This window comes from Globicephala melas, chromosome 16, assembly GCF_963455315.2.
Source record: "Globicephala melas chromosome 16, mGloMel1.2, whole genome shotgun sequence".
NCBI lineage: Eukaryota > Metazoa > Chordata > Mammalia > Artiodactyla > Delphinidae > Globicephala > Globicephala melas.
In genome coordinates, this window is record NC_083329.1 from 56,754,456 (window position 1) to 56,770,565 (window position 16,110).

General features: G+C 45.4%; 1 protein-coding gene across 1 annotated transcript in view; it reads right to left on the reverse strand.

The window, feature by feature from the left end:
- LRMDA (leucine rich melanocyte differentiation associated) overlaps positions 1-16,110 on the reverse strand; it is a 1,109,211-nt gene that overhangs the window by 506,929 nt on the left and 586,172 nt on the right. The window contains exons 3-4 of the mRNA XM_060286382.1: positions 11,507-11,635; positions 569-706 (exon numbers count right to left, since the gene is read on the reverse strand). Coding sequence (XP_060142365.1) covers positions 569-706; positions 11,507-11,635 — 267 coding nt within the window. The remainder of the gene's footprint in view (positions 1-568; positions 707-11,506; positions 11,636-16,110) is intronic.

Here is a 16,110-nt window from a genome sequence, read left to right on the forward strand (position 1 = left end):
GGAACAAAGCCATATGCTTCATAGGATTTCCTCTTGGGATTGTACATAAGCGCCCTAAACCTTTGTGGGAAGTACCCTCTCTCTAAATAGTGACTCAGAAGCAGACAGGAAGATTTTACGACAAGGAGCAGGGGCCAGCAAAAAATAGCTCATGGGTCTAACCTGGCCTGCTGCATGTTTTTGTAAATAAAGTTTTATTGGAACATAGCATTGCCCATTCATTTACCAACTGTTCACTGCTACTTACGCACTATAATGGAAGAGTTGAATAGTTGCGACAGAGAACATATGACCTTCAAAGCATAAAATATTTAATATCCAGCCCTTTACAAAAAAGTTTGTCAATGCCTGTCCTATACCACTCAACATCTTTTCATGTTTCTTGACTCTTGTTTACCCTCAATGAAGGGAGACCCTGGCTATAGGGTACCCAAGGGGGAAAGTTTAATACAGCATGAAGGGGTCACTGATACTTACCAGACATCTATGCACCCCAGAATATAATATTATCTCCCCAAAGATGTCATTTTTCCCTTCTCACACGATGCTCAAACCCCTAGATACTCACCTGTATCTCTTGTAGTCTTCCTCATCCTTTTCCAGGCTGACTAGCTCATTGGGACATGCCACATTTCCCAGCAGGCTGAGGTACTCCAGAGCTGGTGTCACTTCTGCCAGGTGATCAAGCAGGCACTCCAAGTCAGTGATGTGACAAAGGTTAAGGATCTTGGTCCAGAAAGACAAAAGGCTTAGCAAGGAGCACAGACCATACCTGACAGGCACAGCCTAGCAGCTGACTGAGTCCTGTCTGCTCCCAGGACAAGACGTGGGTGAGGGTTGAAATCAACTTGCTGTGAGTGTCTGGCATGGCTAGTTTTTCCCTCCTACTGTTTGGGACACAGCCCAGCTTTTCTCTGGGCAGGTGAGGTTAAGTCCAGATCACTTAAGAAAGAATGAATGCACTTAACTGTTTCACTGTACTTTTCTTTCCTATAGAGTTCTATTTTTGTTTTAAATGATGAAGGGTAGATTCCATGTAGTAAAATATTTCACAATATGCAGCTCCATAAAACTTTATTTTTTCTAGTAATGAAAGCAAGAAATTACTTCCAAAGGCCTCATGAGAAATATATTGGTTCTCCTTTAGGGAGACATTCATCATTAAACCGTGGGGATGGCACGGACGCAAACAGGGATTAGCAGCATCCTTTACGATCTGACAGCCTCTCGTGGAGCTAAGCATTGCTCAGTGGCCTCACTGGTGGCAATGAGACATTGGATTGGGTGAAAAGGAGAACAGAGCTAGGAGGAAAAGACAAACAGGACAGTTTTAGTGAAGCCAGGGAGGTTAGAAAGCATTTCCTGAGAATCTGTTGTGAAATCAATACTCTACGAAGGACAGAATGAAAAAGAAAAGGTGGGGCATAGTGGTGAGAGTGTTCCATGATCCATCCCCTCAGTGGGACCCACTGTTCGGTCAAGATAAACACTGAGACCCCAAACCAAATAAGGCAAGAGTCATAGATTCAGGGAATCACAGGCATTGGGAAGGACTAGTCCGCACGTCAGCTCCCAAGCCACATGCAGAGAGTTGAGCCCTAGGCAAGCTGATTCAGCAGGTTGTGAACAGAGGCATGACTACCAGGGGCCTATCAATGAGAGGAGGTAGCCAGTATCAGCAGAGAGAACGGGGTCCTTGCCAGCGATGCCTGCCAGCAGAGCGTACAGGGGCAAACACATGATGGTGGATGCAGCACACAAGAGTCAAAGACTCAGGATGCCGTTTCCAGGAGAAAATAAAAATGAAATAAAAGGGCTGCCCTTACTCTGTGACGATGCTCTCTAACCGTGGGACGTCAGCCCAATTTTCTCATACTTCAGCTTGTCAGCTGAACTCCAAATCCAACCGATGTTTGAATCCAGTCCCTCACATATCTGCCAAAGGGTCACCACAAGAAAGCTCATTCTACCTCTAACAACCATAAGAAGAGAGTTTTTCTTTCCCCGGAGACTGAATCTTCCTCGAATTCCCACCCCACTGTCTCCATTTAGCTACTTGGGAGTCACAAAGAATGAGTCATTCTTGTCTTCCATGTGATGGCCCTTCAGATGGTTGAAGCTCACATATCTTCCTTCAACCTTACATGTTCCAAACTAAGTTCCTTCAAGCATTGTTCATACACAAGCTATGTCAACATCATACACAAGAACAAGCACCGGACCCTGGGAGTGAGCAAGACCAAGACAGTGAAAAGGCAAAGCTCACAAGCCAAAGGGGGTGTGAGTTAAAGAGGGTCCGAGCATCCTCATCCAGTGTGGGCTTCCATCTGCCAACATCACGCCCCATTTCCTAAATAAAGACAGGACAATGGACAACAAAGTTATCGATCTTTCAAATCTTCAACCAGTGACATCCAGGAATGACCACAAAGGATCACTGGTATGAGGATGATGGGAAAAGGAACACATGGAAAAGATGAGAAAGGAGGTCCCACCAAGGAGGTAAGCTTGAAATACAGCAGGTTTAAGTGGTCAGGAGTCAAAACATTAATGTATTTCATCACCCAAGACAAAACACACTTACTACTTCTTAAAGTTCAGTCACCACACTCTTTAAGAAAATTATTTAAATAAAACCAATTAAAATGACAGTGAACAATTTCAGGGAAAACTTGCCTTTTCCAGCAGGTTCTATCTTTGGATCCTTCACAGTCATTACCAATACATTAAAAAAAGAAAAAAAAAAGAAAAGGAATCTTGCCAGTACTCTACAAGTGCTGCCCTTTGACCCAGGCAGAGGCACCTCAGGGGCCCCCGTGCTTTGGAGTGTCTTCCTCAAAAATTTTTCAGTCGTAGTTCAGTACCAGGACTGCCTAGGGGCCAACAGCATCATTCAGGTAGGATACCCCATGCCTTCACTTGGACCTGTGTGGGCCTCAGCCCCAGTCCTGGTTTCTCCCCTTCAAGGTTCTCTCCAATCCTCTGCCCCACACAGGGGACCCACTGGATGCTGCAAGGAGCACTAGGTCTCATGCCCATCAGGTCGTCCAGAAGCCTCAAGCCAGGTGCTAGTTCTAGGGGGGCAGCCAGACAGCTGATCACTCTTGCTTGCTGGCACAGTATTTCTTTTGTGAGACTGCAAGAGAGTAGCCTGCCAAAACGGTGCTGATGTGTTGACGTGAGGTGATTAGAAGTATTTATGTGGACAATGGCCCTAGAGAACCCAGGGGAAGCCCTTTCTGCTATGGACGGCAAAGTCCAGGCCAAACCTATTACCCTCTTAGAGCCAAATTCCTTAAAGCTTCACCTTTTCTTCATCTCCTTCATGAAGGTGAGAACATGAAGGAATGGAACTCAAAACTGGCAAGATCTTCAAGTTAAGGAAACACTGGGCAACGGAGTTGGCTTGAAGTCTCAGTCATGCCTCAACATTTGGTGACTAGTGATGGGAAGCCTTGCATTCTACCATCCAGGGAAGTAGGCCCAGTCTAATGTGAGTAAATCTTCGTACATAAACGTGCCACAGAGCTAACAGAGCTTGTGCGTGAGGGCTGCACGCTTACATAGGCCCTTTCCAGGGTCCCGGGGAGGCCCTGGTAATAGAGTCACATGGTCACACATTTTCATAAAACCTGCAAACGTAGGTTACTTGAACCGCAATCAGTTAAGAGCATTGTCTTTCTCTGGTAGGACTTCGTCTGTCACACTTCTGCTTGAGTAGGATGATGCTGGAGTAGCTGCAGAGTAACTCTGGGGACCTAAGAGGAAATGGTGAAGGAGTGGCATTGAATTAGGATTCAGTGGGTCTGTTTCTGTGGTTTGTAGTCATTTCTGTGTCTGTTACTACAACAGCACCAGTAGGAATGGCCTGCAGTAATATTTCTACCACGCACCATGCTGACACACACATGTGGGGACCAACGTAAAAACGACGATAAAACAGTTAATGAACTTATCAATTCAGAGAATATTTAAGTTGCTGAGTATGTATATACACACGTACTCAAACACAACTAACTTGAAATGTCTTGAAATCTTTTAGCTCACAGACGAGAGAAATGTGTAAGAGTTTTCCCAAAATTTAGTAATTCTAAAACTTTCACCAATAATTCAGTGGTAGAATTACCAATAATGAATGGTGAAACTGAAAGAAACATCCCTAAATATTAAAAATAAAAATCAATTTTCAATTAGATGGAATTATCTACTCTCTATAGAAAACACTACAAAATTTAATTACATAATGAACTTATAAGGGAATCTGCAGAAAAGAAATAGAAAAAAGTTCTTATACAGATACATTTAGTATCAAGAAGATTGTTTTCTAAATATTTTAATGTGCAGTATCCATCAACCTAAAAAATTTTTAATTTGCTTTGATGTATTTTTTATTCCAAATAAACATTCATCTTCATACCTAATTTTGCATTTGTAATTATAGTCTTTGCCTTTAAGAGGGCCTCCTCAAATTATGCAAGCTTCATACTCCACAAAATCTGGATCCACCCCTGAACAGGAGGCCATGGAGAGGCAGACTCATTCAAATGTCCTGATCATGGGAATTTCTTGGGCAAAGGGTCTGCAGGCTTCAAGAAGCTTCAGCCACCCTACGCCAATGAATCCAAGAAGTGCTGCATTCCTTGGAGCCTCAGAGCCTGCCTCCTTTAGGGTGTTTTGTGAGGCAGAAGCGAGTCCTTCTTCCTAAGCCTTCCAACTACCCGCTAAATGATCATTTGGGCCGGGCCAGGTGGTCCCCCCAAATCCACACTGTGAGAAATCACTAGCACCTACTCCGCGGGCGCTCTGGACCAGAACATCATCATTATGTTGATACCACCATTGGAGGATGACACGCGAGAAGAAGTTTTAATTGGTTTCTTCGTCTCCTGGGTCAGTAAGGACAAGCACAGCCCTGTCTTGCATGATTGCGAGCTCAGAGACAGAACTTGTCACATTCCTTTCTGTCAAGTCGCAGAGAAAATTAACCAGAGGCAATCAGTGGAGGGAACTTGGTGTCCCTGGTTAACCAAGACTACCTCAGTGGAGCCAATTCCAGAGATTCTCCAAAGGGTGGTTTCATTTTTTCTCCTTTTTAAAATGTGAAGCTATCTGGCACAGTTTCAACTCTCTCCAGCTGCGTTCTCAGCACACACCTGGTTACCCTCATCAAGTCTTCTCCAGAGTACTTGCCGTTTAGATTTTTTTCAGTGTTGTCTACAGAAAGTTGCCACTGCAGAGCCTAGCTGTCATGGCTAGGCTTGCCAACAGAGATTTTCTGCAGAGGGCCCAAGATCAAAGCCACATCTTGCCTTGAAAGTTTGGAGCCCAAGGGAGGAGGGGAATCTCATGGTGTCACGTCCAGTTGCACAGGTCTGAAGCTGCTTCCCGGGTGAGAATGGGTACGTACATCTCTCTGTGCTCAGCTCCAGGTCAAAGGGCAGCACCTGTGACCACTGCGGGTATTTCAACCAGAGCTTATCCTGATAGAAAATTTTCAAATGCTAAACAGTCTACACGGCATATTAGATTCACACCCACACGTGTCAGAAATATTATCACATCCAGATAACAATTAAGAAAACTATGGTCAGGACTTCCCTGGTGGTACAGTGGTTACAAATCCGCCTGCCAACGCAGGGGACACGGGTTCGAGCCCTGGTCCGGGAAGATCCCACATGCCACAGAGCAACTAAGCCCATGCGCCACAACTACTGAGCCTGCGCTGTAGAGCCCACGTGCCACAACTACCAAAGCCCGCATGCCTAGAGCCTGTGCTCCGCCACAACAGAAGCCACTGCAGTGAGAAGCCTGCGCACTGCAACGAAGAGTAGCCCCCGCTCACTGCAACTAGAGAAAGCCTGCGCACAGCAACGAAGACCCAATGCAGCCAAAAATTAATTAATTTTTTTAAAAAAGATACTTCTAAAAAGAAAAAAGAAAACTATGGTCAAAGATCACACAGTCTCTAAATGGCCAAGTCTATATTCAAACCTAGGCCCTATAAAATGATACTTCTCGTCATTTCCTAACACAAAAAGGAGAATTTAAAACACTGAAAAATAAGGGGTCATATGCTTCTGTGGGATATCATAAGGTTCTGTCATCCAGCTGTGCTCTGTACCTCAGTTGCTTTTCAATTTGGGCTTATTCATTTAAGGCATCGAGGCTTTGGCTAACAGTTAAGTGTTCAAAGAACCTGTAAAGTTTTGGAGTGTTTAAGTGATTTCATATATCTATATAAAATGCCACTACAATCTCTCAACAATACTTCCAAACGTGTAATACCCAGTTTACAGGTACAGACCCTTCCCCAAGACAACATGGTAAGTTGCTATGGGAACTCAAGTCTGGCCTTCTAACTCCAGGCACTGGTCTCCTTACCACAGCCCAGGTGTGTAACATATAGCACTATTCTTTCTTCCTGTTGGCACTATAATTCATACTGTCTCTTCATACATGTGCTTAAGCAAAGAGAAACAGAAAATAAAGAAATGAAGTGTGATTTAAAATGAAGTCAGCTTATCACCTTTCCCCTACCCACCCCCAAAAGGCAAGTGGGAGAGAATAATTTGATTGTGCAAAGGTTAACTATCTATATTTTCCTGACATTTCTGTTGTTCCCTTATTTAGGGTTGAGTATTCAGACATGATATGGCTGAGACTGTCCATACTCATGGGTGAGCAAGAAGGAGAGAGTGTGAGAATATGAGTGTTGAGGAGAGGAAGTCCACTCCATGGCCAGTGACCACGGGACTAGTCCAAACAAGCCAAAGGAAGGAGAGAGAGATAACCTATAAATATGAGATGAAGAGGTAGACTGGGACAACCAAGCTCTTAGGTCTACCAGAACAGGACCCCAAAGCTGAGGGCTGAACAGAAGTGGAACAAAGGGCTGGGAGATCAAGGAGGAAGTGTGCAGCTGGGAAGGTGAATTGAGAAGAAATGTGCCAGATGCTTGGTTTGGGTTCTGGAATCCCTCTCATATTTGTTCTACATTTGGAACGTGACTTGCTTTGGCCATGGGACAACAACATCCATGATGCAAATAGGGCTTTAAAAGTACTTGTACATCAAGCTTTGCTCTTGGAGCATCCCTCCCACATGGAAAGGCCTGTGCTAGCCTGTTGGAGACATGTAGTCCAGCCAACAACCAGTACCAACCTCCAGATATATAAGCAAGGCCATCTCAGATCATCCAGACAAGCCTCCAAATAACTGTGATTGCATGAGTGACCCAAGCAAGACTAGCAGAAGAACCATCCAGCTGAGCCCTGCCCAAGTAGCTGATGCACAGAATTGTAAACCAAAAATATTTGTTATTTTAAGCCACTAATTTTTGGGCTGGATTATTATACAGCAAAGCTAACTGACAAAGCCCTAGTCTAAGGCATTTCATGGAGTAACAATAGCAATATGGAACCTCATGACTGTTGTAGAGCCTGGAGTATTTCCATAAGTAGGGAGGAGAGTCAGTTGGCTAAAAAGGTCAAGTCAGGAGTATAGGATAAGAGAATGGCATGTAGTGTTACTGCTGCTTTTACCTGCCTTTCATCCTACAACTTCCTGGTCAAGTGCATGGGGAAAGTAAACCAATCTTCATGATCACACTGGTAGATCAGGGGAGAAAGACGTCATGCTGCATCATGAAAAAGCTAACTAGTTATCTTTTGTATCTACTGGCAATAAAGTCCTTACAACAGTGTAGCGATATAACTGGCCAGATCTACAGCTACACACTGCCTTCTGCTGCAGTCCCTTTCACATCACCATCATTGCTCCCTGAGCATTACTGCTCCAGACTGGAAAAAAGGACTGAACCAAGGAAAAACAAGAAGCCTGTTAATATCTGATGATAGCAACACTGAAAACAAAACTGTTATTCAGTCCACCTTATTCCTTTAAAAATGAGAAACATTCTGCACAGCAAAGGAATCCACCAACAAAACAAAAAGGTAACCCACTGAATGGGAGAAAATAATTGTAAATAATATTTCATAAGGGGCTAATATCTAAAATATACAAAGAACCCACACAACTCAGTAGCAAAAGCAGAAAGGAAACCAATCCAATTATAAAATGGACGGAAGATCTGAATAGACATTTTTCCAAAGAAGACATACAGATGGCCAACAGGTACATGAAAAGATGCTCAACATCGTTAATCATCAGAACCACCATGAGATTTCGCCTCACACCTGTTAGAATGGCTACTATCAAAAAGACAAGAAATAATGAGTGTTGGTGAGGATGTGAAGAAAAGGGAACCCTTGTGCACAGTTGGTGGGAATGTAAATTGGTGCAGCCACTACAGAAAACAGTATGACAGTTCCTCAAAAAATTAAGACTACCATATGATCCAGGATTCCACTCCTTGGTATTTATCCAAAGAAAACAAAAACACTAACTCGAAAAGATGTATGTACCCCATGCTCACTGCAGCATTATTTACAATAGCCAAGATATGGAAACAACTGAAGTGTCTATCGACTATGAATGGATAAAGAAACTGTGATACACACACACTCAATGAAATACCATTCAGCCATAAAAAACAATGAAATCTTGCCATTTGTGACAACATGGATAGACCTCAAGAGCATGATGCTAAGTGAAATAAGTCAGACAGAGAAAGACAAACACTGTATGATCTCCCTTATATGTGGAATCTAAAACAACAATAACGACATCAAGACCAAGCTCACAGATAGAGAGAAAAGACTGGTGGTTGCCAGAAGAGGGAGGGGGTGATGGGAGTAGGAGAAATGGTTAACTGCTTTTTTGTTGCTATTGTTTTTAGTTTAAATAAACTGAAAAAGTTAACTAATTAATCCTAAAGTGGATCCCTGTGCATTTTCAGTATATTCTATGCCAGGTTATGAAAATGAATCCTCTAAAGTGGGAGACACTAATGCTTAGTAAGTTCACATGAAGCATGAATATTAGTAGAATCTAACCTAATTAGACTAACCAGGTAATCTGCCAGGCATCAATACTTAGTATCTCTTCAATTGTCAGTGGTAATAGAAGAAAGCAATACTATAACCTACGTATTTCAGATACACTGGTATCCAACAAATACTTTCCAATAATTGGTTATTACATAAATCAGTGGTTGATCAAAAAAATGAAAAATCACCCACTGATTCATCTGCAGACTGGGATTGCATGAAATGACATTCTCTCACGGCTGGTATGCCCTTCTTTTAATTGTTTTGCTCAGGCTGGTACTAAAAGGAGCTTGCATTTCTCAGTATGTAGCAATTAATACTACAGAGAAGCGGCCAGGAAGTGTGCTGAGTGAGAAGAGGAATTGAGTTTGGGATTAGCATTTGTACAGCATTTGCTGTACAGTCCTTGTGACTTCATCTGTGGGCTGTTAGGGAAGCCCTTCTCACTGTACCATTTTTTATATTGCCTTCTTGACAATATCCCAGGGCAGAGGCAGCTGGTTTTATAACTATGCAGAAACCTGCTTTGCTTATGTCATCACTGTACTTTGATTCCAACATGCAAAATAGTTTTTCACATATTCCTTTTTATGAGTTATTCTGATAGGCAGGTGAAAGCTGTAACATCACACACACACAACAATGTGAAACAGGCTCTGAGAACATTACTTGACCATGGACACACAGTTAAACATGATTAAGCTGACTCATGAACCCAAGTCCAACAACTCCAATACTCTACAGTGACGTGGGACACAGGATATGAGCATTGGGGTCCATAGGAGGAACCGTATCATCCAAACTCTAGTCTAATTATCCTTTTATTCTTAATTGATTTGAGAATATCATCCAGCTGATCATCCCAGACAGCTAAGGAACCCATAAGACACACTGACTGTAATAATTTTTCAAACAACAACTAGGAAACTTGGTTGACCAAAGAATAGGAGAAGAAAAAAAAAAAATCCATCAACATTTCATTATGATAAAGACTGATATTTACTTGTAGGCCTTCTCCTTCTTCTAAGAAAGTGCCTATTATTAATGGACACAAATAGCATATTTTACTGAATAAGGAAAATATTAACTTATGACTTACCATATAAACAGTGGCTAAAAATAATTGTGCAAATCAGTCTTAAAGCTGACATAAACATGTATGTTAATCTTAACATATTTATTTGGCTTTATTTCATACTCTATGGGAAAATGCCCCCATCCCATTTCTATTTCTAACTTACCATGTGAACAAGAACAAGTGATTAAACCACACCAGGTCTGAAACACTCCATCAATAAAACAAGGTGACTGGACTTCAAGTCTGAAGTAACACAGTAAAATGGAACAAACTCTAGATCTGGCCACAGTTGAGACTGAATCCGGGGCCTAGCATCTTGTTAAATGTCTGGCTGTGGGCCTATATTTCACCTCTTTCCTCATCTAGGTAAATGGACAAACCACACCCTTCTCAAAGAGTTTGGAAAGAATGAAAAATAATACACTTAAAGTTACCTAGCATAGTGTCTGATCCACAGGAGTGCTCAACAAAGAACAGCTGATGATGGGCTTCCCTGGTGGCGCAGTGGTTGAGAGTCCGCCTGCCGATGCAGGGGACACGGGTTCGTGCCCTGGTCTAGGAAGATCCCACATGCCACGGAGCGGCTGGGTCCGTGAGCCATGGCCTCTGAGCCTGCGCGTCCGGAGCCTGTGCTCCGCAACAGGAGAGGACACAACAGTGAGAGGCCCGCGTACTGCAAAAAAATTCTCCGCCTAAGTGAGCTGGCACTGTGCAGGCATGGAGGTCCACAACTCTAACCTGGAGGAGCTGTGTGGCTTACACTGAATAAAGGTTCTGATTCCTTTCTTAGCCTCACTACAGAATCCAGAGCAACTAGTCCCTTTGAGTCTCACCCCAGGGTGCTAGATCCTCACCCACTTAAGGAGAAACGACACAACAGAATGGCTCTCCTCTGCCCTTCTCATCATCCTAGTACCATAAACACCCCAGAGGGCAGAGCTGGGCCAGGGCTTCCCACTTATCCTCCACCTGAGCCCCTTCCCCCTTCTCTTTGGCCAAAAGCATTCCCCAAGCCTGAGCCAAAGCCTTCCAGGAACCTCCCTGAAGGCCAAGGTTGCTTGGAGGAACTACACCCTGCTTCCCACCAGAGGTCGCCCTCCCACACAAGCCTAAGCAAACAGAACCCGGCTTTGCCTTCTCGGCAGCAGTAACATTATTTTCTTTCTCTATTTTTATCTATTAAAAAGATTTCTTTACAGCCATAACTTAGATCCCTACACTAAAATGGAGCAACAGGAACATATAATGGTGCATTTCATTTATGAATGACCTGTAATAAATTACTCCGAAGTGTCCCGAGTGCCAGGAGACACAACGCTTTGTCTGCCCACGGACTGTATTTCACCTGCTTTAATTTAGCTGACACATAAAACTCATTTGACATTTCGCAGGTATTTGTTGGGGGCGGGGGGGGGTGGCCTGCGGGAGGGGACCACTGCGAGGCCGGGAGGAGAGTGTGGGTGGCGGCAGAGCCAAGGATATTTGGTTCTTGTTGAGGGTTAAGGTGTGGAGCCTGGGTAACCCTGGCAACACGAGGTCATCCCCGAGCAAATTGTTGTCCAAGATGAGTTCCTCCAGGCTCCCGAACGCGCTCAGTCCTTCCAGTGACCTGCAATGACAAAGGCAACAGGAAAAATGATCCTGCACTAAATCAGGGAGGCCATTATGAGCCGAAATAAATATTTTAACCTTCCCTTTCAGGATTGGGAATAGTTTGGGCTTGGTGCCTGTCAGCAAAGTGAATGACAAGAATTAGTAGCGGGAGCCGGGGCGGGGGCGGCGGGGGAGAAGGGGCCGCTGGCACTCACCGCATCCTTCACGCATTGCCAACATGAAGGATGAGGGTCACTTAGTGAGTAGCCAGGATCCAAAACAAAGGGCTTCAGATACGGCCTGCAGGATAAATTTGTCAATGTCTTGTGCCTTCAGGCACCCAGCCTCAGCTGACCCTAACCTCCATTCCCAAGATAAATAACTCTGTCACAGTTCACCTTCATTCCCTGGACACAAATTTAAGTTGTCATCCATCATTCCTGCCCAGAAATATCATACCCCTCTTACAATAATAAATATAACTTCAAGTATCATTTCTTAGCGGTTCTCCTCTACACAGTCCTAGGAAAAAGCAAGGAAGGTTTCCTTTCTCTGCGTTCAACGCCTTTGACTTTTTCTCCCCTCTGCTTTTTTTCCTTACTAATCACTTAATTTGCTTCTGCCCAGTGTCCCTCTGGCCGCCTCAAAAGGCAAGATATCTGCGGAAGCACGGAATCACTCCAGTCTGAATGGCTGTTTCTTTCTCTTTCATGATTTGTTTTTGTTTTTGTTTGTGGGGGGGGGGGAGGTGAGGTAAGGAAGGGGTTGCGGGAATTTCTGCCTCAAGGCTCCTGACTTGACGTTTACTGTTTTAATTTATGGAAAGTGGATTTCTCACTTCATTTCTTTGAAAAAAGTGCCAAATGCAGCAAATGGAGATGTTGGGGCAGTAAAGAAACAGGCATCGGAAAGAATTAAGTACCCGGCTCAGAGAGAAAAAAAAGTATCCGGGGAAAACAGCCCTGTTAATAGACGTAGCTGAAAGTTAACTCTTAAGGTTAGGGGCACAGGGCTGCTGGGGGTGCAGGCAGCGAGGGGCAGCTGTGCGCATGTGCCTGCCCGGTGCACGCAGATGGTAATTACAGAAAGCTGCCCGGTGGAGGGACTCACACGGCCACATGCTCCCAGCTCGTTCACCTGCCAGACCCAAGAGCTGTGCTGAGCTTGCACAGGCTGACAGCTGAGCTACGACGTTGACCAGAGGGTGGACTCACACAGGGTTGCCTGGCTGTTCTATAAAATGCAACGAATCGGGGAGATGTTGTCTAAGCTATTTATGCATTTACTGATGGCCCTTCCATCACAGACGCTCCTGCTTGCGTGTGCAATGCCGGTACATGTGATGTGACTGTTCAGTGCCTGTATGTGTGGTGTGAGTGTGAACTTGAGCACCAGACCTTTCTGAACACATCCATCTCTCCCTTGTGGGACCTGTGTCAATAGGACTCCAAAATCAAGAGGAGGTGAAAGATGCCTGGTGAAGAAGCAATTCAACCCCCAGACTCCACTGGGCCCAGAGCTCCACCAGCAGCCCCACTCCTGCCCCAAACCTCCAGGTGGTCCCAGCCACGGCCCAGCACCCAGACCACGTCTAATCCCGTAACTGACACTACTTGCACCGTAGCAGGGGGGCAATACCGCATACACTTGGGGTCAAGGGTCAACAGGGTCACCAAGTTCCATTTCCTCCTCCTCCTCTCTCTCCTTCCTCAGGTTTCAGGAAGGCAAAACAAAATTTATACACGTACAGTCAGGAAGGCCTGGGGTTTTACTTCTGTGCCATCATTTACTTGCAGCCTGAATTGGGGCATCTCAACAACCCCCTTGAGTTCCCTTCTTCTGTGCTGACCCAGCTCACAGGATCTTACAGGGAATACGTGGGAGAGGACTAACAACCTATTAGCAAATACTGGTTTCTTTCTTCTCCTTCCTCATTGATTTTTCTGGAAGCCCTGACCTTTGGTCAGGGGTGTGGGGGGTGGTTCAGGATGCAGGGGGTGGGCAGAGGAGGAGATGTGCAAAGTTGTGTAGTAAGTGTGGCTTCTGCACAGAAACTTCAAGCTTTCTTGAAGCCCCTTCCTCCTTGGGGGTTACTGAGTGCTGATCCCAAAGTGTCAGGACTATAGCCCCCGTTTACCTCAAGGGGAGTTGTGGCCACCTCCCCATCAGGGCGCCTAATGCATGGCTAATCAGTCCTTTGTGCATGAACATCAGCTGGGCTCTGGTCAAAGGTGGCATCCAAATACACGTTGTCCCGGAGTTATGTTATCCAAATATAATACTTTTATCATGAGAGTCAGCAAAGGGTTGGCAACTGGCAAGCAGAAGAAAGCTTCCTTCCAAGAGTGCTTCAGGGGAGGCATAAGACAAAATGACACCACATGGTGAGGACAAAGCCGGGAAGGCTAGAAGGAGTGCCCCCAGAGATGCCTTTCCCTCCAGGGTGGGCTCTGGGGCAGAGCTCAAAACAGGAGGGAGACTTCAGAGAGCACTTGGGAAGCTCAGGCTCAAACCCCCTGTCACCTGTCTGGTTCGAGATCCTTTTTGCCATGTCATATTGTTAGCTGCTCAGTTAAAAGGCAGGTTACGGGGGGTGGGGGGTTGCTAATTAATAGATCCCTGTCTTCACGTCATCACTGGGGTGTGCACTTGGTGATTTAATCAGCTAAATTCAGAGCTGAGGGATTGGAGGGACAGGAGGCAGAGAGCGTAATGAAGGATAAAACTGGAGGGGACAGGATTTCTGGAGCTTGGCTGGCATGTGGAAGGCAATAAACAGATGCTTGGAAGGTGCTTTTCGTTTTTACTTTTAAAATAAGTTTATTTTTGTGTTATTGCTATTGTTGTTGTTGCTGCTTTCCTGGAAGGAGACGGGGAAAGAAATTATGTGGGTCAATCTTTGAGCTCATACCCCTATATACAAGATGCCTGCAAAGAGATGTGTGCTATTAAATGACAAGGCAAAAAAGGCTGTAAGGGTCCACACAGATCTATGCTGTTCAAGGGACAGCTATGGTAGCTACAAGAAAAAGATGGCAGGACTGGAATTTCTCCCCTATAACCTTGTGTGTGGACAGCAAAATGCACCCCAGACCCAAGAGCCCTGGTAGAGGAGGTGAGTGTCATTCCACGGTCACCCACCAGCTTGGTTGGCTGTGGCTACAAACGCCTGAGGGGTGGGCTGGGAAGGCCAGGCAGGCCTGAGTGCCACGGACAGGGTCTGGACAGGGAGGGCAAGGCACAGCCAGCTGGAGAGAGGTCTTCCCGGCCCAGCAAGGAGATGTCAAGGGCAGGCAGGGAGACCCGGTGTGCGGTCCGATCTGTGCCAGGTGGTTTGCTCTGGAAACCTAATCAGCACCTCCAAAGTGCACTGCAGGCTGCCGGCCTCCGCTCCACCAGCGGGAAAGCTGCCCATTATGTCATCCACAGGTACCATCTTGGTTACCTTGTTCACAGGGCTCCGGCTGGGCTCCCCTAGGAGCCGCTGCAGCTGCTGGGAGAGTCCTAGTGCCTTTTCCAAAGGCACATCAAATGACAAAACATCACAATGCATTCAACTCCAGCGGATTCAAACAGAGAGAACTTTTAAGTTTCCACTGTAATTAACCCTATCCTCGTTAAGATAATTATGATCAAGCTTCCTGTCAGAGTTAATATCCCAGCATCATTGCCCGTGGCTCCCACTCTGCCTTCATTAGCTTACAAAAACAGTGGCGCTAAACAGGCCCCTCGCCCTCTGCAAGTCAGGCCCGTGCTGTGAGCCTCACAGAGGGAGGGACCTCAGGCAGGGCAGCAGGGCCTCCTGGAACCCCAATCCCTTCTGCTCCTGGGTGGGCGCACACTCAGTGGCCTCCATCCTTTCCCCAAAAGTCGTCAGAACAGGGAAGGAGAAGGGCCCGGACCAGAGCAGGGCTGGGAGGTTTGGGCAGAAGAGGTATTCAAATGTAGCTCCCCCCTTTTCAGCAAAAAAACCAGCCAGGAAAACCATCAGAAGACACATCCAGAATTCCCGGTTCAAGAACTGCCCATCTCTTTCCTGGGGTACAGGCCATGGTCAGAACTAGACCTCTCTGCCCTCAGCTCCCAGCCTGTTTGGGGATGATAATTCTGCCTGACACGAGATGGGCAGGGAACGGGGAGACAGTTAACCACAGACCCTGGGAAAGAAAAGTATCCCTTTGTGGAACCAGAGTTGCCTCAAATCCAGAACAAATTAAGAAAAGAAGATTTCTACTAAGGTCTTTATCTGCTCCCTCTGTGATATCTACCTAAATATCCATATACATATTTTTAACTGAGACAATGGAGAGGCCGTGGAAATCCTAAAGAACCTAACCCATATATCTGATGTCTACCACACTGGCTACTTCTGCAGACCTGCTCAGGCCAGGCACTGCCTACTCTGTAACGGTCTTTCTGCATGACTCCTGTCTGCCCAGCTCCCAACAAAAAGGGATCTCAGTGCAACCTCCAAAATACCTAGAAAGTTGT